This window comes from Sceloporus occidentalis, unplaced genomic scaffold, assembly GCF_023333645.1.
Source record: "Sceloporus occidentalis isolate IW3139 unplaced genomic scaffold, rSceOcc1.0.p SCAF_13, whole genome shotgun sequence".
In the NCBI taxonomy this organism is placed as follows: Eukaryota; Metazoa; Chordata; class Lepidosauria; order Squamata; family Phrynosomatidae; genus Sceloporus; species Sceloporus occidentalis.
Window position 1 is genome coordinate 12,261,251 of NW_028316993.1, and position 23,199 is coordinate 12,284,449.

General features: G+C 45.5%; 2 protein-coding genes across 3 annotated transcripts; both read right to left on the reverse strand.

Annotated features, from left to right (window-relative positions):
• Positions 1–34: 34 nt before the first annotated feature.
• ZBTB8A (zinc finger and BTB domain containing 8A) lies at positions 35–6,769 on the reverse strand. Of its 2 annotated transcripts, none has more exons than XM_089478181.1 (4): positions 6,598–6,769; positions 2,828–3,789; positions 1,708–1,877; positions 35–664 (listed from the first exon to the last, which is right to left on the reverse strand). In XM_089478181.1, the coding sequence occupies exons 2-4, from the start codon at positions 3,765–3,767 to the stop codon at positions 332–334; spliced, it is 1,443 nt and encodes a 480-aa protein (XP_089334307.1). In that variant the 5' UTR covers positions 3,768–3,789; positions 6,598–6,769; the 3' UTR covers positions 35–331. The 2 variants fall into 2 exon arrangements, with proteins under 2 accessions (XP_089334307.1, XP_089334308.1); XM_089478182.1 differs by lacking the exon at positions 6,598–6,769 and adding an exon at positions 4,016–4,041.
• Positions 6,770–8,821: 2,052 nt separating this feature from the next.
• Positions 8,822–19,425, reverse strand: ZBTB8B (zinc finger and BTB domain containing 8B). The gene is made up of 4 exons (XM_089478733.1): positions 19,385–19,425; positions 14,384–15,353; positions 13,143–13,321; positions 8,822–12,220 (listed from the first exon to the last, which is right to left on the reverse strand). The coding sequence occupies exons 2-4, from the start codon at positions 15,327–15,329 to the stop codon at positions 11,912–11,914; spliced, it is 1,434 nt and encodes a 477-aa protein (XP_089334859.1). The 5' UTR covers positions 15,330–15,353; positions 19,385–19,425; the 3' UTR covers positions 8,822–11,911.
• Between the last annotated feature and the right edge of the window lie 3,774 nt (positions 19,426–23,199).

Sequence of the window (23,199 nt, forward strand, 5' to 3'; positions counted from 1 at the left end):
ACTTTATTTCGAAGTGCTCCTCAACACTGGAAAAAGGATTGAGAAGAGATCTGTTGTATATTATCAAAAGTTATCACCGTCGTAGTTCAGCAAACAAATTGTTCGTACATGATACCATCTCAGGATGGGATGCAACAAAATATCGATACTTTTGAGTAAATTCAAAATTCATACAATGGTATGTCCATAAAATGCATGCAAGTTTAGCCCAAGTCATAGAACGCCTATATAATAGATGGTATGTTAACTGCAGGCCGGTTGGGAGTCAATGGTCAAGACAAAGGAATGACAACGGAAACGGGAGGTTTATTAACATTCAGCCCATCCACAACTACCTAATATTTGGTTTTATATCTTTCTCTTCAGCTTCATCATCACTGTCATCTACTTGCTGGATAACCAAATCGGTAGACCCATCCTCTACAATTTCTACGTCGGATCTGTTGTCGTCGCCGTAATTCCAGTTGGAGTCCTTGTCCTCTTCTAGAGGGAATTCAGGGGGTGGCTCAGTGTCCAAATCAATGCGGATGCTGTCTATGCCGGCTTCGGAGAGGCATTCGTTGCAAAGTCTATAACGCCTCGTCCCTTCTTGGACCACCTGCCCTGTCATCTCCGTCACATGCCGCTTGCATTTTCGGCAGATGGGTTTGCAAGCTTGATGGATCTGTGAAGAACGAAAGGGAGATCACTGAGGATGCATCAAAAGGATAAACACATGTCAAGCAACCTTCATTTTAAGGTACTGTATATATTCATGTATAAGTCTAGAAATTTAGGTTAAAAATAGGCCCAAAAAACCTGAGTCAACTTATCCCACGGGTCAATGTAAGTACTGTATTTTAACTCATATATATGTTGAAAGGCAAGAGTTTAATCTGTCCTGGAAGCACTGACCCTCTTCTGCTTTCTCATCCATCCAGCCTTTAGTATGTGCACAAATAGCCTGCTGGAATTTTGTAAGTTCATTGGCATTGTTTTCTTTTACTTTGTCCTTTATATCCTTCATTACATGACCCTAAGTTTTACCTTCGACTTATCTACGGGTCATATAAAAATTCATAATTTTGGCCCCAAACTTGCTCTTGACTTATATATGAGGTTGACTTATATACAGTAAAAGTAAGGCTATTGTAAACTAAGCCATGCCTAGATCGGTATGGCGATTGTAAATAATGTTGTGGTGTGTGTTTTCAAGTCTGGAGTCGAAGGCTTTCATGTCCAGCATCCATTGTTTTTTGTGGGTTTTTTGGGCTATGTGGCTGGCATCTTCAGAGAATGCTTCCACACATCCATCTATGTAGATGCCAGCCACAGAGGCAGGTGAAACATCAGGAAGAAACTCTTCTAGAACATAGCCACATAGCTCAAACCCCCACAAAAAACTATGTTTCCAAGTCATTTCCGACTTAAGGCTAAGGTGAACCTATCATGGGGCTGAGAGAGTGTGACTTGCCCAAGCTCACCCAGTGGGTTTCGTGGCTGAGCTGGGAATCAAACCCTGGTCTCCAAACTCCAAACACTCAAACAATTAAGCCACACTGGCTAGACCTGGTACAATATTTTAATGCATTTAAGGAAGTAGACCTTAGTCTAGGAAAACTCATGCTGCAAAAGTCAATTTTGTGAGACCAAACAACTGTACATCCTGGACGGTCACCAGGACCGGACAGTCTTACGGCAGAAAATGCTTGTTTTAAAAATGTGCACCGTTCGGAAATGGCTGCTGAGGTGATCCAGTCGGCTGAACCTCTTTCCACACGCTTCGCATGGATACGGCCGTTCTCCCGTATGGCAGCGGAGGTGGCGCTTCAAGTCCGCTTTCCGTTTCACCACGTGAGTGCAAAAGGGGCACTTGAACCGCATCCTCGGCAGATCATCTGCGAGTGAAAAAACAAGCCTTTTAAAATCCCACTAAATAAAATAAAATTGTAACATGTCCAGCACTATTCAGTTTTAAAACAACATAGCTCCGGAAACACACTGCAGAGATAATCCAGTTTGAGACCACTTTAACTGCCCTGGCTCAGTGCTAGGGAATCTTAGGAATTGTTCTTTATCATGGCACCAGAGCTCTCTGACAGAGAAGGCTCAATGTCTCACAAACACCACCGTTCCCGGATTTACCTAGCAATGAATTATGTATCGAATACTATACAGTGGGCCCTTATTATCCACTGGGTTTGCTATTTGAGATGTATATTTTTTAAAAAATATTTTCAAGCTGTGGATGCTTGAATCTGTGGATAAAAAATCCATGGATAAGGAGGGCCAACTGTATTTTAAATGATGCAGCCATAGAATACAAAGCACCTTGTAAACTTTTGTAACTTTAAAAAACTTTTGTAATCAGTGTTTTGTCGTTGTGCGCCTTCAAGTCGTTTCTGACTTATGGCGCCCCCAAGACAAACCTATCATGGGTTTTTCTGGGCAATATGTGTTCAGAGGAGGTTTGCCATTGCCAGAATTCCACAGCATCGTTCCATAGCAGTTAAAGCAATGTCAAACTGGATTATTTCTGCTGTGCAGATATTTTCAAGCTGTGGATATTTGAATCCGTGGATAAAAAAAAATAAAATCTATGGATAAGAAGGGCTGACTGTATTTGTTTATTTATAGAGCGCTGTAAAGTTTGCACACCCCCTGCCAAATGCCCAGGACACTTTGGAGTCATTGCTGAGCTTAAATAAAACTTCCTCCTTACCACTCAAATTCTTTGTGTAGGAAAAAACACTTTTAAGTCTTCTCTTTTTTTTAGTTTACTGCCTACAGAAAAACCAAATTTTGCATAGCAAAGAGACCAAAATGTATGCAGAACAAGTGTCCTTACCATCGGCCCAGTTCCCCATGACGCCTAACACGGAGGGCATGTTATTATACTGTTCGTCCGCCTTGGAAGATTTTGACTTGCTAGTGGAGTGTGGTGAATCGAGTTCTTGCCGCGAGATGGCCATGCCTCTCGGGATTGCGTCGGATCCCGGTCCGTACTGGTAGCCAGCAGGGCCAGAATCGCCCTCCGAATCGATCTGGACGTCCTCTTCCGACGGAGGAGCGTGACTCATGGGCTCCAAAGCTTGCTCTTCAAGTTTGCTGGATTTGTAGTGCGGGACGTCCGGCGGCTGGGGCAGCCCCGAATGCCTGCTGCTTTTCTTCAAGGGATCTTGCCTTTGGTCGTGTTTGGAGAGCGGCTGGGCACTTCTTTGAGAGGGTGGGTAATAGCTGAAATTGGTCCAAGAATTTCCACTGACTACACATGTCCCTTGATCTGGGCTTAAATGGGAATGAGGGGGACTGCTCTCCGCTCTCCAACTGCCGCCGTATAAACACGAGCGTTCGACACCGTTCGAGTTCACCTCCTTGTCCGAAAGGCTGAAATAGCGGTCTTTTTCCTTCTCACTGATGTCCAGCGAGGATTTGATGAACGTCTTGCAAACGCTAATGACGTCCGTCATCTGCAGGTAGCTGGCGGCAGACATGACCTCGATGACGTTCTGCCCGGTGAGAGAGAGTTTGCCCGAATACACAAAATCCAGAATCACCGAAAACGTTTCAGGAGAGAATGCCTGGAAGGTAGCTGTGGTCGGCTGACTGGTTTCTTTCGAGGACTGAGACAGGAGCATTTTGAAGTAGCCGCTACTCGCGAAAAGCACATTCCGGTGAGCCTTGAAGACCTTCCCTTCCACCAAGATGCTGCAGTCGCAGAATAAGTCTTGCTTGCGCTGCTCATTTAACTGCTGCAGGAGGTGGAACTGGTGCGAAGAAATCTCCATTCTAGGCCTCGGCTGTGTTCCTCTGCAAAAGAGAGCAAACCATCTCTATTTAGCGCATGCAGATCCCATGATACAAGTTTTCTTTGTTTAAAACAGTCGTTCCCAAATTTTGGCCTTCCAGATGTTTTGGAGGTCAGCTCCCAGAATCCGACTGTTCGCCAAGCTGACTGGGGCTTCTGGGAGTGGAAGTCCAAAACACCTGGAGGACCAAAGTTTGGGAATTATCGGTTTAAAAGAGCAGCACAAACATTTTAAGACAGCAGTACAAAGGGCGATGTTGTAGCACTTGGGGACGCTGGCTGTGAAGAGCAGGTTGCAATCTCAAGGATGCTTATAAAGAAGCAAGGGGCCAAAGTGGATCTGATGCAGAAGCAAAGTGAACAAAAGCAGCTGCCCAGACCACTAAGCCTCCCTGCTTTGTATGGATTGTCAATGGCTCTCCAGAGTTTCATATAGGAGTCTTGCCCAGCCCTGGGACTTTTTGCATGCAGAGCGGCTATTCTATCACTCAAACTTGGCCTTTCCTCTAAAGACAATCTTCCCAGTCCTCACGATCCTAAGTAAGTTATGTGGAGAGATCTTGTAGCACCTTTCATGCTAAGTGAAATAAAGAAATGGGCAGCGTGAGCTTTCCTAGACGTCGGTCTACATCCTCAGATGCATTTGGATCTGAGGAAGTAGACTGGAATCTAGGAAAGCTCATGCTGCCAATGTTTTTCTCCAAATACTGATTCTCAGGACTAGTGTGGCTATATCTTTGGATCCTAAATAAGCCACTGATTTAAGTAGGAACGCAGAAACCTAGCATATAGTGATTCAATCCCTTGGTCCATCTTGGCCGTAGCTCTCAAGGAACTCAGGGCAAAGTCTTTCCCAAGTTGACCTGGAAAACCAAGACCTGAACCTGGGGTCTTCTACATTGAGAAGTCTTCTACCACTGAGCTACAGGCCTTGTGAGAATCTCCTGTGAAGACTGTAGTTTTATGAGACCTTTAGCCTTCTCTGTTGGAGAGCGTTCTGGTGCCACAATTCCCAGAATCCCCTAGCACTGAGCCAGGGCAATTAAAGCGGTCTCAAACTGGATTATTTCTGCAGTGTGTTTTGGACCACAGATAACCGAAACGCTGTCGCATTGCAGCTATGGATAGACAGAAGAAATTTCCACATCTCCCCACATAAATTGTGAATGCTATTAATGCATGCATTCAAGGAGATCCTGCATGCCAGCGCAAACATTGCACTGTTCAGCTTCATGCCTTCCTTGGCTTTGGTGCTTTCTTGGTGCCGAAGAGTTGGCCGGAGCCTTATTATCTCTTCACGCTGTATATTGAACCGGCGCTTGACATAACAAGTTTTTTGTTCCTTCTTGCAGTGGCTGGCTGCCACTGTTTATTTATCGACTTCATTTCTGATCCACCTTTCGTCCGCAGATCTCTCCAAGCCATGTGTGTATTTGGGATCGTCCCCCATTTTGTCCTCAGAGAAATCCAAAGCACCGGTCACTGGTCAAAGGTCGCCCAGTAAACGGCTTCATGGGAGATAGAGTAGGATCGAAGGAGGACTCTGGGTCTCCCCATCTTTGTCTGTCAAGATTACATTTTCAGAGATGCCAGCCACAGATGCTGGCGAAGCGTCAGGGATAAACATTTCCAGAACGCTGCCACAAACCCCAGAAAAACTATGGATGCCGGCCACAAAAGCCTTCAACTTCACCTTAAAATGAGATTAACCCAAGAGCCACTGTCCTGTGAATAACCAGGGAATAACTAGGCAATAAACAGCAAAGAGTCATTCCCGGGAAAATGGCATTTTAATCTCATTTCGTCTCGGCGTTGTGTGAAAACCATGAGCGCAACTGTGGGATTACCACGGGTTCATCACTGTTTGGACTTCCAATTGTCCTCCGTGTGATAAACACCTTAAGAAGGCTCTCCGAAATCCATGGGGTCGCCATAGCTTGACGGGCGACATACACATAAAGACCCGAAACCCTGTCTAATCTTGGAAGCTAAGTAGGTCAGCCCTGGTTAGTCCTGGGATGGGAGACCACCAATGACGATGAGGTCCTGGAGGCGGTATTTCAGAGGAAGGGAGCGGGGAAACCAATCTGAGCAGTCTTTGCCTGAATAAACCCTCTGAAGCCCATGGGGTCGCCATAGGCGGAGAGGCAACTTGGAGGCACTCCAGATCCTGGTTAGCCTTGGACACTAAGCAGGATCAGCCCTGGTCAACCCTTGGATGGGAGGCTTCCAATGAATCCCAGGGTTCTCACTGGGGGGGGGGGGTTTCCTCTGCCCAGCCCTCTCCAGGGCTGGAGGAGGAGCCCCCAGGAGCCCATCATCCTTGGCTCCCCTCCCTGCCTCTTCCCTCCCTCCTTCCAGCTGAGCCTCAGAGGCCAACTCTCCTGGGACCCTCCTCCTCTGCAGGGAGCAAGGGAGAGGGGTGCCCCCTGCCCCCCAACCACCCCGCTTCCTGGCATGGGCACCGGTGCCAAGGAGGGCGATGCGGCATCCCCAGCCTCCCTGGGCCCTTTCCCTCACCGATGCCCCCCTGATGCCCACCCCCACCATGCCAGGCTCACGCAGACCCTATGCCCAGCCCTGTGCCCAGCCCTATGCCCATGCCAGCCCTTTGTTGCCAGCCCAGCCTAGCCCAGCCCAGCCCAGCAAAGCAAATGGCGCCTGCTGCTGGCCCAGCTGGCCAGCCTCCCTGAGCCCAGAAGGCAGAGTCCGGGAATGGAGGACGCCCCCAGATCCCATCTGCCAAGCCCTGCGAGCCAGAGAAGAGGAACCCAAGCAGGGATGCTGCTGCTACTGCGCAGGGATCTTACCAGGAGCCGAAGGATGCAGCTTCCAGAGGCAGAGGCAGGCAGCAGGGCTGGGCTCCCGGGGTCCCTGGCTGGGCGCCCCGAAGAGCAGGAGGGACAAAAGGGGGCTGCTCTGGGGCTGCTGCTGCTGCTGCTGCTCTTGCTGACGTGGGCCTCCTCCTCCTCCTCCTCTTCCTCCTCCTCTTTCTCCTCGCAGGGGACGAAGGCAAGAAGGCAGGCAGCAGCAGCCCCAGCAGCAACGCCCTTAAAGGGGAAAGGCAGCAGCAGGGACCCAGGCCCTTCCTTCCTGCCTGCCTGCCTTCCCTCCAGATCTCCTCCTCCTCTGGAGCCCCAGGGCTGCTGCCTTGCCTTCCTCCTCCTCCTCCTCCTCCTCCTCTTCCCTGGGGCCAGCCACGTCCTCCTTTCCCAAGATGCGTCCTCCATCCCAGCCCCAAAGGCCCCCTTTCCCAAGACATGCCCCTCCCTCTCCACCTTCTGCCCAGAAGCCTTTCCAAAGGCTCGCCATCCATCCAGAGGGACCAGATGGCCTCCTTGTCCAGAGCATGCCCTATCTGCCCACAGACAGTCCCAAAGGCCCTCCTTCCACTCAGGGTGACTAGATGGCCTCCTTGACCAGGGCATGCCCTCCCTCTCCACCTTCTGCCCAGGAGCCATTCCCAAAGGCCCTCCTTCCATCCAGAGGGACCAGGTGGCCTCCTTGTCCAAGACACAGCCTCCATCCCCGCCTTAGGACTAGGAGGCATTCCCCAGGGCCCTCCACCCAGATGTCCTCCTTTTCCAGGGCATGCCCTACCTGTTCTCCTTCTGCCCAGAAGCCTTCCATCCAGAGGGATCAGGTGGCCTCCTTTTCTGGGACACCACTACATCCCCACCTTCTTCTGCCCAGGAGGCATCCCCAAAGGCCCTCCATCCATTCTGAGCAGAAGCAGAGATTCATTGGTGGTGGCCAACCACCCTCATCCCAAATCATGGCCACCCCATTTATAAGACCCTCAGTTGGGTCATCTTGGCTTCTTCCAGGCAGGTTTCAGGCTTGATCTGTTCCAGGACCCATTTCTGGCCATCCATGGGATCCTCAGCACTCTCCTCCAGCAACACATCGCAAATGTATTCTCTCCCTATGCACTTTCTTCACTGTCCAGCTCTCACATCTGCACATGGGGATTGAGAATGGTTTGGCCATTTTATAGAAGGGACACCGTTTTACTCAGCCACTGTATTTAATGGGACTTCAGCATCCATGGATTTTAGTATCCTGGAACCAAACCCCAGCATCAACATTGCCCACTGTATTCCATATATATATATATATATATATATATATATATATATACACCAAAAAGCAAAGCTTAATTGGGCCATTTTATATAAGGGACATCATTTTACTCCGCCGTTGTATATATTGGGACTTGTGCATCTGTGCTTTTTGCTATCCCCAGGGAGCCCTGGAACCAAACCCCAACAAATGCAAAGGGCCCAATGTATTTATCTTTCCTTTATGTTCTAGTAACCCTGGCCCTCTCTAAAAACCCCAGAAACAACAATCCCTCCATCACGCTTCCTTGACCTCAGGTAAGGGATGCTTACAAATTCATGGTGGGAGGACACAAATTTGAACCCGGGTTTCCCCCAGTCTTACTCCAGCACCAACCACTAAATCCCCAGTCACAAAAGTCCCCTATCTAGCCCATGTTCTTTCTCTATGTTCAGTGTCCTCTACCTACATAGGAGCCTGTTGCTTCACGAAGGAAGGAGACATGCTGGATTCCAAGGAAACATATTATTTGAATTGCAAATGGACACGAAATTTCCTTGGCTTTGAGAATTTCCCAGTGAGTGCATGGCTAAAGTCTGCAGATAGCCCTCCCTTCCATCTGAACTAAGACCAGAAACAGAAAATGCAAGCCTAGGACTAACATCTTCCATTTCGTTCTCCTGTTTGCTTGATGAAGAAGCAGCCTGTGTGACTTCGAAAAAGCTTGCAACATGTTAATTGTGCATTTTGGTTGGCCCAATAAAGGTATCATTGTTTGGATGTTATATCTAGACCATGGTTTGGTTGGTGTGGAGAAAATAAGCTCTATAGGTGTTTTGCCAGCCTTTGGGAGAGAGGGACAGCATAGAACCCATATGGCATTTTCAGTCAAGTTACCTTTACAAGTGTTTATTTTACCTCCATAAAACCAGACCCCCATTTCATTGTGATCTGCATATTTATTTGCTCCTTTTTCCACATTTTTTCCCTCTATAAAAGTACTAGACTACAACCATAAAAACACGTGTGGTACATAATAACAGTTTAAACATACAAGACGCAATAAACGCACCGCCGTAGAAACAAAGGTTACAAAAGCACTTCATTATACGTCTTTTTGTCCCCCCTAAACCTGGGGAGGGATCAAAATGGCCGCTGTGGGAACGGTGGTCTTGACAGATTCTCCGCTTTGGTTTATTTGGGACAGAATGGGATCAAAAGCAGTCCGCTTTAAAGCTCTTTGGCATTCAGTGTCTCAAAATCTTATACTGTAATAAGCTTTTCAAAAACCATTCCTTCTCTGTGTTGTCTGTGCCTCCAAGTCACCTGTCGGCATATAGGGACTCCGTGGATTTTAATAGGGTTTTCTCAGGCAAGGTATACTCAAGAAGTGGTTTTGCCAGTTCCTTTCTCTGAAATAAAGCACTGTCGGTCTCCCATCCAAGGGTTAATCTGGACTTACCCTCTTTAGCTTCTAAGATCCAACAAGGTGCCTTTAGGACATTTCAGCCCATTTGCATCCTATTTATTGCCATCAGGTTAGTTTGGGGATCCTGTCCATAACCTCAATGATCGAAAGCCTTATTCAGATACTGCAAACTCAGGGCTGTGCTTTCCTTCATTTGGATAATGTATAATGTGTTTTTCTTTTCTTAGCTTGCATCCTAGCCATGCACTTATTCTCTGCCCCAAGTCTTTTGAAATACCCAGGAACAGCAATACTTGATAAGTAAACATTAGTACGTTCAAAAAGGCAAAAGAAATTGGTCGTCGTTACATACAAAGCTAGGTAAAAAGTGCCTTGTACCTGTATGTTGATGGCACAAAGCCTGTTTGTGGCTTAGAACTGGCACTAGATTTGAGCTAAATGCATTCTTGCCATCCAGACTCAGAAAACAGTTCGTGGGAGTTTATCACGCTGGGGCTGATTTCGGCATTAAAAAGAGATTAAAGCGCATTGGAAGCATCCTGCAAATGCACCAAAAATGGCAAGCGATTGTGCGAATGATAATACCTGCAATTGCGCAAATAAAGCGATATCGGAAATGTACTGCTGCTGAAATCTCGAAAGTAAAAAGATGGGCATCCATGCTTCTTTGTGGCCTCTTTAATGGTGGGTTTTGTGCGACGTCATGTGAAATCATTTCATGTAATTACGCAATTTTGGGGGGATATTCATGGGATAAATTCCTGATCTTCGTGTGATAAGCTCCATGGTTGCATTAGTCCCATTTATTTCAACTGGGGTGAATTGTACCACGAAAGGTAGCAAAATGTCACTGTTTTCTCAACACAGTTTGCCTCCCTCCAACTTCTGTTTAGCTAGAAGAATTTCTCCAAAATCAGTATCTAACTTAAACTGAAATTTTATATTCTGGGGAAACCAAACGAAGCGTTTAATTTGTCAAAATTAGGGCAATGGGCTCCAGCTGCAAAGTTACTGCTCACAGCAAAAAATAAAATAAACATTAAATTAAAAAAAAAAACACTTCTGAAAAACATGGCTACAAATCTAACACATTCGAAACTTGTCTACCAAAATCAGTGGGATTGAATTCCAAGTAAGCATTGTTTAGGATTGAAGATTAGAAGCAAGTTTTCTGCAAAGAGGTACATCACACTGTTAAGGTTTCAGTGAAGAAAAATTACACTTTATGCCAAACTCGGGTTGCTTCTTGCCTGCTAGAAAACCTTAGAGGTCAAGTGTATTAAGAATTACCTTGCTTTCCAGATTTTTTCTGGAACTGTAGCATCACACTTTCTTTAACTTCTGTTCAGACTTTTACCAAGGAAATGTCATGGAACCGAGCGAGAATCACAGCATTTACCGTCTTTTTACAAGAACGCCTGCCACAGAAGAGTGAATAAAGTGCATCCAATTTCACAGTTAAACACAGGATGACGAGATCAACTTGGGACAAAAAAACCAAAGTAACAAGCAAGACAGAAGATCGAGAAAACCACAATAACAGTTTTGGCAGAATGGGAACGAGATTGGCGTTGTTTCCCTACACTCACCCACATTACATAGAAATGTAAGAGATCCATTCTCTACTCACAAAGATACACACGAAAAACCTCTAAGACCCAACGAAGCAGTCTAACGTAACCCACATATCAGATTTACAAGAGCCTTGCATCTCTTCCTACCTTCAGTATACTGCTACCTATTGTGTGAAACAGAATTAAGACTCCGGGAAGATTCGTTTTAGCACGCAAGTCAGTGTCATACCCAGGGGACTTTACAACCGTCGTTGCATTACAACGCGACAACAAAGTACTTGTGAGACAATGGACATTACAACGAACTTGTGAGACAGTGGCAAGCCAGCCAGAAAGAGGACAGAATCTAATGCGCTCAAGGCAAATTGGTTATGATCACCAGTAATGCTCCTTACTTTGCTGGTCAATAGGCATTTCAGTTCCCCAAAGTGTGAGGTATCCATTTAAAACTCAGCTAAACCCGGCTTGCAAGGTTGAACACTTTGGAAAGCTCTTTCTCACTTTCCAGGCTGAACCCTTTCCAATATTTACTCTGGACCAATTTTTAATAAGTGATTCAACTGCTGGAGAGATCTCCAAAAACAGAGAAAAAGAAGGGAACCCCCCCCAAAAAAACCTCTTCCTATGATCTCCCAAAAGCTGTACAGATGTGTTATTAAGAAATACAGTCGGCCCTCCATATCTGTAAATTCTTTATCCAGGGATTCAACTATCCGCAGCTTGAAAATATTCCAAACATATATAGATTCCAAAAAACAAACTTGTCAGTGTCCCAAAGTGAGCAGGAGATGGCTGTAAATGCAGCTTCTGTTCACCCTGGATGCAAAATTCCTTGGAAAGGTATAGCGCACAGCACTAAAAAAGTTGAAAAGACATGTCAGGATTACGAAAGCCCATCTGTTCCTATATGTCCCAGGAAAACTGAATGTTGATATTATTCATATTTTCAAAGAAAAAAAACATTTCACAATCTCGATAAATATGCAGCGTCCATCTGCAAGACACCAAAATTGGTCACAGGAAAAAAATTATTTATGTTACCCCACCCTGCTTTTGCTATTACATAAGTGCTTCTCGGTGCAGACCCCGCTTATCGTCGGGATCCGGGTCGGGATCGTCGTCTTCCGGGGGATCATTTTCGTCCCCAGATTCCACATAGATGGGCCAGTCATTGTCCGGTTCACTCTTCTCCTGGCCTTCGGAGGAAGGCTCCATCAAACTAAGGTTAATGGGCATCGAATCCTCATGTGTGGTTGTGACACACGTGCAGCTGTCGCACAAACCAAAACGCCGCAAGCCTTGCGACAGGCTGCTTGTAAACGTTCTCCTGCAGCCTTTGCAGATGATGGGCTTGTTTGACCGGTGGACCTGAAAGATGAAACAGAGCAGGAAGGTGAATGGATCAGACCATCTTTGGAAGTTGGCATCCTCCCTAAACACGGTATGCCATGTGGTCCTCACACACCTGGATGCCAACCGAAGTAGTCTGCAATGTATCAACGTCATGGAGCAGGGGCTGTTCCTCTTACTCCTCCATTTTACAAAAACCTCCCTACTAAGCCTACTAAGAGTCACTCCTCACTGCTCCTCACTGTTTACAATCCTAGAATCCTAGAGTTAGAAGAGACCTGGATGGCCAGCAAGTCCAACCTGCCATGCAGGAATGCACAGTCCAAGCACTCTCTGTGACAGATGGCCATCCAGCCTCTGTTTCAAAACCTCCAAAGAAAGAGACTCCACCATAATCTTTCACTGTAAAACAGCTGTTACTGTTAGGAAATTCTTTCTAATGTTGACATGCATTCTCTTTTCCCATAAATTGTTCCGTGTCCTATTCTCAATTGCATAAATTGTTCCGTGTCCTATTCTCTGGAGCAGCAGAAAACAAGCTTGCTCCATCCTAAATATCCTCTTCAAATATTTAAACAGGGCTCTCATATCACCTCTTAACCTTCTCTTCTCCAGGCTAAACATACCCAGATCCCTCAGTCTCTCCTCATAGGGCTTCTTGGTGTCCAGATCCTTCACCATTTTAGTCACTCTCCTTTGGACATGCTCCAGTTTCTCAATGTTCTTTTGGAATTGGGGTACCCAGAATTGGACACAATATTCCAGGTGAAGCCTGACCAAAGCAGAATAGAGTGGCACTATGACTTCCCCCAATCTAGACACTATATTTCTATTGATGCTGTCTTGTTTTGTTTTAAATCAGTGAATGCTCAGGCCTAGACAGACCAAGCCAACAATAGAAACACACACCAGCTCATGGCCCAACCTTCCTCTGCCTTACACTCAAAGCATGACTCCGGAGGTGCTCCTGCCGCGTAAAGCGCTTGCCGCAGATCTCACAGGGATATGGTCTCTCGCCCGTGTGTGAACGGATGTGTCGCTTCAGGATTCCTTTCTGCTTGGCTGTGTAAGGGCAGAACGGGCATTTATGCAGCTTGATGGGCACGACGAGCACGTCACCTAAAGAAACAAAAGCATTATGGAGGATGCAACCTGATGCGTTTCAAGTGATGTCCGACTTTTAACACAATCACAGCTTTAAACATAGTTTTACCTAGCTTGGGTAGACTGGGCGAATTCTTTTAGCAGTGAGCTTGTACTACCTGAAGGTTGAGAAAACGCTCAGCTTCCAGACTGGAAGTGACGCGGTCCATCTGACCAGCTCAGCATTTTATCAACACATTCTGCTAAGTGTGTTAGTCAAACTTATATCTGCCAGGCTGACAGATGTACCACTTCTGTCTGTAGCTGGGTGTGGGGAAAGGCGTGGAGAAATCACATTTATGAATGCCGAAAGTAGAAAAACAGGTAGCAGGAAGGGCTGCAACCTGATAGTCAGGCTTTTTACTACAAGGAATTTTTTTACCATTATTACCCCTCTGCATGTAAATCTACAAAACTTCTTGCTTGCTTTCTAATTTGTGTGCCTGCTCACAACAAACTAACGGAAGTCACTTGTGGCACATCATAGCACAACTAGCCATTTTTTAAAACGTGCTTTCAGTTTACAAATATGCTCCATGCATGCCTGAAGTTCTTGCCCTTGCTGAGATAAAATGGCTATTTTGGTCTTGCCGTAAGCATTGGATATTTTTGCCAAAAGGCAGTTATCTGCACAAAGTCTTAAAGGGCCACACTTGTGGTTCTGCCTGCAAACTGCATACATGAATGAGCCTATTGAAAAGATAATGTATTTTTTAAAACCACTTTTTAACAAGCATGATGCTGGGATCATTGAAGGACTTAGTGCAAGAGATGCTCCAAACTAACCATGATTGTGATGGCTATGAAAAAAAATTGGAAAAGCAGGGAAAGAGCAAGCACCAGCATTTAAATCTTAAATGGCAGACTTGTTTCAAGGCTGGCGATGTCTTTTCCAGAAGTTGACTATCCTGTAATTAAATCCAGAATTGTTTTGGCTGTGTCACAACAAAACGCAGCTGTACAACAAATAGATTTCATATAGAAAACTACCCATTGCAACATGGGCATCGCACCTACTTTCCGCTGCTCTCTCCTCACCTGTATCCTCTCCGTACCAGTCGTTGTGAATGTCCATCATGGAGCTCATGGGCACGCCGGTGTCTTCCGGCCTCCCCTCAAAGCCACGGACAAAATGGTGGACCACGTCGTCCTTCCTCTGTGCGGCGCTATTGCGCAGCAAGGCTTCCAGGAACTGCTTCATGTGATAGTTGTTGCACGCCAGGTCCATGGCTTGACCACTGTGAAGCCCCTCTTCTATCTGCTCAATGGTCAGCGGAGCCGGGTATTGCTGGAGCTGCTCGCCCACCTCCACTTCCACTTCGTCAGCGTCGAATTCTACTTTGGGCTCAACCACTTTGGGCAGCGAGGAGTTTGTGTTGTCGGGAGAGTCGCTGCTCACTGGGTCCCCCACCACAAGTTCGACAGAGTGGCAACTGCTGCACTCCCCGCAAGGTGGGTCTCTTTGACAATCCGGGATCCTTTCCTTCTCTTGCAAAGACGAAACTGACGCCGAGCACTGGCTCTTAGTTGCATACGATGTGCCTTCTCTGGCAGAACTAGAACTCCCACTGTCAGCCTGGTAAAAGGCAGCCTCTCGCTCTATTTTCCTGCAGATATCCAGCGACGACCGGATGTACGTCTTGCAGAAGTTGACAACGTCCGTCATCTGCAGGTAACTGGCTGCGGACATGACCTCGATCACGTTCTCCCCGCAGAGATCCAGCTTGCCGGAATAAAGGAAGTCCAAGATAATGGAGAAGGCTTCCGACGTAACAATGTCTAAGGAAGCGGTGCTGTGCCGGCCACTGTCTTGGATGTAGTGGATCAAGAGCGCTCTAAAATAGCCGCTGTTGGCAAAGAGGATGTTCTTGTGGGCTTTAAAAATCCTCCCTTCGACAATGATGCTGCAGTCGCAGAAGAAGTCCCTCTTCCGTTGCTCGTTCAACTCTCCCAAAAGCTTGGTGTAGTAAGATTGCATCTCCATTGCTTCTGCTCCTACTTCTCAACTCTGCAAGGAAAAACAGGGAGAGAAATCAAGACAGACATCTCTTTCCTCTTTGTATCTCTTAGCCACAACACAAGGGCAGCTGAACCCTGACTATTTCAAAGATATAGCTGTGGAATCTGTATGGAGAGAGATCTTGAATGAAAGAAAGAAGCTGGCGGCATGAGCATTCGTAGACTCAGTCTACTTCCCCAGGTGCATTTAGTCAAATGCTCAGATCAATGCCAGGACGGCCCCTGCTTATAAGTTTCCAAGATCAGACAGGTGCTTAGGGTATTTAGGCCTTTTGTGCATGGGAGAGGGTCAAAACATGGAAATAACTAGTTAGAAATAGCTAGTTCCTTGCAGTAAATTCCCTTTTTGCAGTAGCTAAGGTGTAGGTGATTACTGTAATGTAACATGGAATAATTTAATTCCTTTTACAGCATAATCGTTAACATTTCAGCTACCTTTACAGTTTGGGGTGGGGAGCTCAACACACGGTGGAAAAATACTCCATGATTCAAGTGCCAACTTGCGCTCTGCTGAGGGTGCCAAGGTGATGATAGGGGGATGTGTGAGTTTTGTACCAGCATTTGTGTAGCGTTCAGATTTCTTACATTTAAAAAGTACCTATAATTACACTATGACCTCCTCAATATAGTCCATCCATCCAGCTTGCAAAAATAACCAAGGATGGGGAGGAAAGCCGAAGTGGTGAGGACTGCGCTTCTCCTTCCCTCTGTCCTCCTTCCAGTGCAAAGCCAACATGACGCAAGGTGACCCTTCTCCGCAAGGGCTTTAGGACCTAAGCAGAATCCCCTTCTCTTTCCACCATGTGGTTTTTGTAGCATAACCCTCCAGGGGAAAGCCAGCTTCGAGTCCAAGGAACAAAGAATTGTCAGGACAGCCAGCAGGGAATGCACAGACGCCCAAAAATAAAAACAAAACCCTTGTGCATCTTCTCTCTTTTTCCTTGCAATCCTTACCTTTTTCCGCCCTCAAATTCTGAGCCTCATTGTCTTTAGCCTTTTCGACCAGTTGCCTCTCGGCCGCAGCTCCTTCTTCAGCTCCCCTGACTTCATCTCACTTTCCACTTTGTTTTTGCCAAAGTATTCCACTTATTTTTCCACCAATTAATGGCAAACAGGAGACACAACGCCCTCGACGCAGAAGGATAAACGGCAGAAAGGGACTGGAGTTCGACAGTGCCAGTCACTTTCTCTTAGTTATCAAATAACACAATAGGAGGATCTTCCTTTCTTTGTCATTACTGCAATAAAGATGACTGGACCACAGTGGTGCCATTGCACCCATTTAGCAGGCAAGACAACTGAGGCATGGATATAAAGAGCAGAGCGGTGATTTATTTGTATCCCACTTCTCTCAAAAAAATTGGGCGCGTTCGCACTGTAGAAAGAATCTAGTTTGATCCCACTAACTGCCATGGTTCAGTGCTAGAAAATCGTGGGAACCGGAGTTTATTGTGGCACCAGAGCTCTCTGAAAGAGAAGACTAAATGTCTCACAAAACTACAGTTCCCAGAATTTCATAGCATTGAGCCATGGGAGTTAATGCAGTGTCAAAGTGGATTATTTCTGCAATGTGGATGAAGCCTTCAGAGCCCAGACCAGCTCATACATACAATGTAATGCACTGAAGGGATATATGTATTTCATTTATTTATCTGTTGTATTTATCTATACAATTTCAGATCATGATTTCTCTTCCCGAGAGCTTAGAGGTTCGGTTTTACTCACAAGCAGCAAGATATATAGCATCGCTCCTTGCACTGTACTTGTTGGTCTGGAGCTGTAATAGCACACAGGACAATTGATATCTCAAAAAGTCTGAGTGCGTGTAGTATGTATAAATAAAGTTTGAAGATATCTTCATGAGACGACAGCTCTGACAATCCAGCCGGCCAGACATTTCAAGCCTCACTGGCTTCCATCCCTTTACTACGAAGAGCAAACAGTGAGGTGTTCCCACCTTTACAAAACTGCAAACATGTCTGCAGACAAACACAATTTGCACATTTTGAAAAAATAAAGCAAGGGTTGTTGTGGCTTGAAGTCGTTTCCGGCTTACGGCGACCCTAAGTTGAGCCTATCTTGGGGTTTTCTTGGCAAGATTTGTTCAAAGGAGATTTGCCATTGCCTTGAGGCTGAGAGTGTGTGTCCTACTCACAGCGGGTTTCATGACTGAGAATGGAAATCAGACCCCCAAGTTTCCAGAGTTGTAGTCCAACACTCAAACCACCCAAAAGCGAAAGGCCTTTACGCACATGCTAAGACATAACTAGATAATAAATTTATCATTGAAATGGATTGTATATTTATAACGGTTCTAGAAGAGGTAACCGAAGTGATGGGAAATATTTGCACATGACTTTCCTCACCTCCATATCTTGCACATGTGAAGTGCACTTCCCTTTCCAAACAGTAGCCACAACTTATTCCCATACCTTTCTATGGGGCACATTTTCAACTCGGGAACCCAAAGCTTTAGAGCATCCTTCTCCATGGTGAACCTACAAGAATCACTTACCAAAGCTCCCGCTTTAAGGCAAATGAAGACCCTGCTCTCTGCAGGTTGTGAATTGTTCCAGTGCCTATAAATAATGGAAATGGTGCTTCTGACCTTGTGCAGATTGCTCTTTCCCAGGGATGAACCTCAATCCATCTTCAAATATTTGGGGTGAGGAGCCGGCTCTTCAAAGCCATGGCATGAACCATGGATAGAAAGACTCAAGCCCCTGCATCCCCTTTTTTTAACCAGAGGGTCCCTTGGCTTCGCTCCCATCTCTTCCCATTACTTCTTCATTGGCATTCAAGGCATCTATTTCAACACCAAGCCATTCATGGTGTAGTGGTTTGAGCATTGGACTAGGACACTGGGAGACCAGAGTTCGAATCCTGCTTGGCCATAAAACGCACTAGGAGACCTTGCACAAGTCACACTCTCTCAGCCTCAAGGGAAGGCAATCTTGTGAGTCACCTTTCTGGGAGAAAGGCGGCATAAAAATGAAATGAAATTACTAGCTGGGGTTGCCATTAGTTGGAAATGACTTGAAGGTATGCAACCTGCAGAGACACAATTAAAAGTGTACAAAAGTGATACATTAAAACAGAATGACATACATCAATGGGGTCACCGTAAGTTGCAAAATGACCTGAAAACATGCAACACACACAATCAAAAGCATACAAAAGTGATTGGTTAAAATAGAGTGAGATACATAAATAGGGTCGCCATAAGTTGCAAAATGACTTGAAAGCATACAGAAGTGATACATTAAAATAGAAGGAGATAAATAAATAGGGTCACCATAAGTGGGAAATAAAGGCATGCAACACACACAATTAAAAGCACACAAAAGTCATGCATCAATATAAAGTGAGATAAATAGGGTCACCATAAGTTGCAAAATGAAGGCACGCAACACACACAATTAAAACCATACAAAAGTGATGCACTAAAATAGAGTGAGATAAATCAATAGGGTTGCCACAAGTTGCAAAATGACTTGAAGGCACACAACACATACAATACAACACACACAATTAAAAGCATTACAAAAGCAGTGCATCAAAACAGAATGAAAGGATTCCAATATTGAAAGAGATTGCGCCTTCAAACGGATGCTTTTAAAAGGAGAGACTGCTCATGATGAGCCTGGACCAGAAAGACTGAAGCTTCTGCATCCCTTTTTTGTTTCATTCGTTTGAACGAGATGGACGAAAGCCATGGCAGGCAGAGGAGCAAACCAGTCTGGATGGGTCAGTTGGCAGCCCCATCAGTTGGCAACCCCATCCATCCATCTACATCCCTGCATCCCTCCCTGCATCCTCCCTTCTTAGGCTCAATGGAAAAGGGGGAAAAAAGAGGAAACAGGGACCACCTTGGTCTCTGGGTCTCCAAAGGAGAGGGCAACCCAGCCTGGCAGTGCCCACCTTTGCCCACCCCTGTGCCACCCAGCCAAGCCTTCTCTCCCTCCTTGCTGCTGGCCATGCCATCCCAGCCACTGCATCTCCCATCCTCCCCAGGCTCACCTTTGGACCTTCCAAGGCTCTGCCTAGCCTGAGACTGGCACAGGAGCTGTCCAGCCTCCCCAAACGGTGCCAGCCACCAAGCCCAGCAGCATCCAAAGCAGGAGGCAGCAGACCCATCCCAGCCAGTTTGCAGGAGCCTGGGGGGGGGGGGGGGATTTGCAAACCCCTCCTCCAGAGCCTGCGCCTTGGCACAAAGAAGGGCTTATGGGAGATGTAGTTCCCTTTGCCAGAGCTGGCCTGGAAAGGGGAGGGAGAAGATGATGGGTTTGGTAGTGGGTGAGGCAGGCTGGCAAGGCATGGTGCCCAATGGGAGGGACAGTCTCTCTCTCTCTCTGTGTGGGTTGAAAACCAGAAAGCATCCAGGGACAGCTGTGTTGCAAATACACAAAATGCACAAAATGCATACTGCAAGCTTTTGAAGCTCCACCAGCTTCTTCTTCTTCACCAGGCAAAGATGTATTGTTTTGTATTGTATACTGTGAACCTAATTATTATTGGTTACGGTGAACCTTAGTATTATACGTATTAAAAATGTAATTTTTTTCTGAGTTTTTAAAATATGTTTATTAAAAATTAATAAAAATGCATCGGTTGAAACCACGCACATCTAGTTCTCCCTGAATTTCGGGTCTTTGCCCTATGTTTCGGGTCCGTGGCCTTTTATTTGTGTATTGGATTTTATTATTGTATTGTATTTTATGGTGATTGTAAGCCTCCTTGATCTTACGGGAAGAGGCGGGATATAAATAAATTATTATTATTATTATTATTATTATTATTATTATTATTATTATTATGTGATGCAAGTGTTTCTGCCCGCCTTGGCAAGCCCATGCTTATGCTTCTCTCTGTCTTGTGTTTTTTCCTAGGGAAAGATGCAGATTCCTTGCCTGCCTTTTCTAGCCATCTCCCCAACCCTGCCTCCTTTTAGGCCTGGTCCGGAGGGAATTTCCAGAGGAAGTACGCTTGGCTGAGAAAATAGGCAGCGAATTCACGCCACCTGCTTCCAATCAGGCTCTGGCTCCAAGGCGGCTTCACAGGAGACATTGGGTCCGGCTGTGCCATGCGCTCCTGTGCAAGAAACATGGGACGTTATCACACAGGAGGGAATTTCTCTTCATTTCGAATGAAAGGAACATGGGGCCAGAACGCATTCACGTGAATTCGCTAGTTCAGCGAATTTACGTGAATTTGAATTGCGTTCGAGCTGACTTCCCATTGCCCGAAAATAGCTTGCCATTGCCCAAAATTGCGTGTGATCACCTCTCACGCAATAACGTTTGCGTTCGGACTGACGTCCCATTGCCTGAAATTGTGTGTGGTAGTCTATCACACAATAACGGTAAACCCCATGATTGCGTTTGGATTGCCATTGGATTATACTTCCAATTTCCCTTGTCTGATAAACTCCATGGTTTAATACAGCATGTCTTTCCCTTATCTATCCAATAAAACAAATCTACCACCAGCACTTGTATCTTCTTTCCGTCTTGAGGATGGAGATGGTTTGGCACATATTTTTTTTTGCCTGTTGACATTATTATTATCTCTTTTGCTAGTTGAACACATACATATATTCTTGTCCCAGTTGGCACTGCTTTATACTTTGTATTTTTATATTCAAACATAAATATATCCATATCGGGGATGGAGCAAGCTTGTTTTCTGTTGCTCTAGAGAACAGGACCCAATGGAACAATGGATGCAAAGTACAGGAAAAGAGATTCCAGCTCAACATTAGGAGGAACTTCCTGACAATAAGGGCTGTTTGACCGTGGAAGATGCTGCTTCCTTGGAGAGTGGTGGAGTCTCCTTCTTTGGAGGTTTCCAAACAGCGGCTGGATGGCCATCTTTTTGGGGTGCTTTTGCTACTGTGTTCCTGCATGGCAGACTGGATGGCCCTTAGGATCTTTTCCAATGAACCCTGTGAGGAAGGCCAGGCTGAAAGAGCGACTGACCCAAAGCCACTCAATTACTTTAATGGCTCCATGTGGGCTGGAACGTGCATCTTCCAAATCCCAGTCTTCATGCTCAAAGCCAGAAGTGAGAACCACACAGCCCTCCGCATGTTGGTGGATTGCAACTCCTAGCATCCCTCGCAAGTGGAGACTTGCAGTTTGACAGCATATGGAGGGTCACACATTCCTGTCCCTGCTGCAACCACTTCACCACATTGTCTTTCAATGTTCTGTGAGCTTGAGCATCTCATGAAACCAAGCCAAGGTGGCTGCAAACCAGAAGCCAAGTGGAGCAGCTGGGAGAGAGCGCTGAGAAGCTCCTCTGGGGCTTTTGCCTCTTGGATCCCACCTGGGTCTGCTGTGTTTCTTGGCTGGATTCCACATCAAGAGAGAGAGAGAGAGAGAGAGAGGCGCCTTTGGGACAAAGAGGTTCTGCAAAGGAATACTGTACTGTACTGGGAAATAAACAGGGGTGTTTGTTCGGGGTTTTTTGGTGGTCACAATGCCTGGGGTGGTGAACTTAAGATGCACTATCAACGGCATCAGAGCCACAGCCCTGGAGGGTAGAATTGTAGAGTTGGAAGAGACCGCAAGGGCCATCCAGTCCAACCCCATTCTGCCATGCAGGAACTCTCAATCTAAGCATCCCCATTGACAGATGGCCATCCAGCCTCTGCTTAAAGACTTCCAAAGAAGGAGACTCCACCATCCTCCACTGAAGGAGTTTGTTCCACTGTTGAACAGACCTTACTCTCAGGAAGTTCCTCCTAATGTTGAGGTGGAATCTCTTTTCCTATAGCTTGTATCCATTGTTCTACGTTCTAGTCTCTGGAGCAGCAGAAAACAAGCTTGCTCCCTTTTCAATAGGACACCCTTTCAACTATTTATGATTACTATCAAGAAGTTCTTCTTCCTAATGTTTAAATGGAATCTCTTTTTCTGTACTTTGCAGCCATCATTTCATGTTCTAGTCTCTGGAGTAGCAGGGAAAAAGCTCGCTCCATCCTCAATGCGAATTATATTTATATCTATATTTGGATATATAAAATTAAAAAACAAGTATAAAGCAGTGCCACTTGGGCTAAATAAATAAATGCTTAAGAAGTCCTAGCATTGCACACAAATTTACTGGGGTCTATCCTATCCTGTGCATATCAACTAACAACAACAATATAATAATAATAATATTAAAATAATAATTAAAAAGTGAAGGTTGGTTTCAGATTATTTTTCACTTTTTATAATAATAATAATAATATTATTAATAATAATAATTTATTTGTATATTTTATTTATTTATTTATGTTTTTAAAAAAATGTTTGTAATTTTTTAAAAATATTTTTTACTATTTTAATGGTTGGGTTTTAATTGTTGGGTTTTAATTGTGTTTTATATATGTTTTGTTAAACGACTTGGGTCCCACTTTGGGAGAAAGGCGGGATAATAAAATAATAATAATAAAATAAAACAAATAAAAATTAATAAATAAACAACAGGCAAAGAATAAATAAATAAATATTTGAATATTAAATCTGAATATTAAAAAATAAAAAGCATGCAAATGAATAAATACTTTAAAAGGTCCTAGCATTGCACACAAATCTATTCTCTCCTCTTTACGCAAACCAGCAAAAAGCACAGCTTTTCGGCCCTCGCCGCTTGCCGTAGCCGTAGTCAATCAGCCTGGCTATAGAGATAAATGACACTCTTGGCACCGCTGACTTCCGGTTTCCTTTCGAAAGCCTCTGGATGGAAGCCGCGGCCCGTGGACCGGAAGTGTCTCTATAGCAACGCTCTCCCTGTGACGCCCCGCCCCCTCCCGCCGCCATTTGACTGGAATCCGCCGGAAGTGGAGC

What these genes read in the sequence shown, in the direction of transcription:
- ZBTB8A (XM_089478181.1), bottom strand. Translation starts at nt 3,767, where the DNA reads ATGGAGATTTCTTCGCACCAGTTCCACCTCCTGCAGCAGTTAAATGAG. An exon ending in CATGGGGAACTGGGCCGATG is followed by an intron (nt 1,878 to 2,827) that starts GTAAGGACACTT and finishes TTTCACTCGCAG; the next exon opens with ATGATCTGCCGAGGATGCGG. An exon ending in TCAGCAGCCATTTCCGAACG is followed by an intron (nt 665 to 1,707) that starts GTGCACATTTTT and finishes CGTTCTTCACAG; the next exon opens with ATCCATCAAGCTTGCAAACC.
- ZBTB8B (XM_089478733.1), bottom strand. Translation starts at nt 15,329, where the DNA reads ATGGAGATGCAATCTTACTACACCAAGCTTTTGGGAGAGTTGAACGAG. An exon ending in CTGGTACGGAGAGGATACAG is followed by an intron (nt 13,322 to 14,383) that starts GTGAGGAGAGAG and finishes TTGTTTCTTTAG; the next exon opens with GTGACGTGCTCGTCGTGCCC. An exon ending in TCCGGAGTCATGCTTTGAGT is followed by an intron (nt 12,221 to 13,142) that starts GTAAGGCAGAGG and finishes TTCATCTTTCAG; the next exon opens with GTCCACCGGTCAAACAAGCC.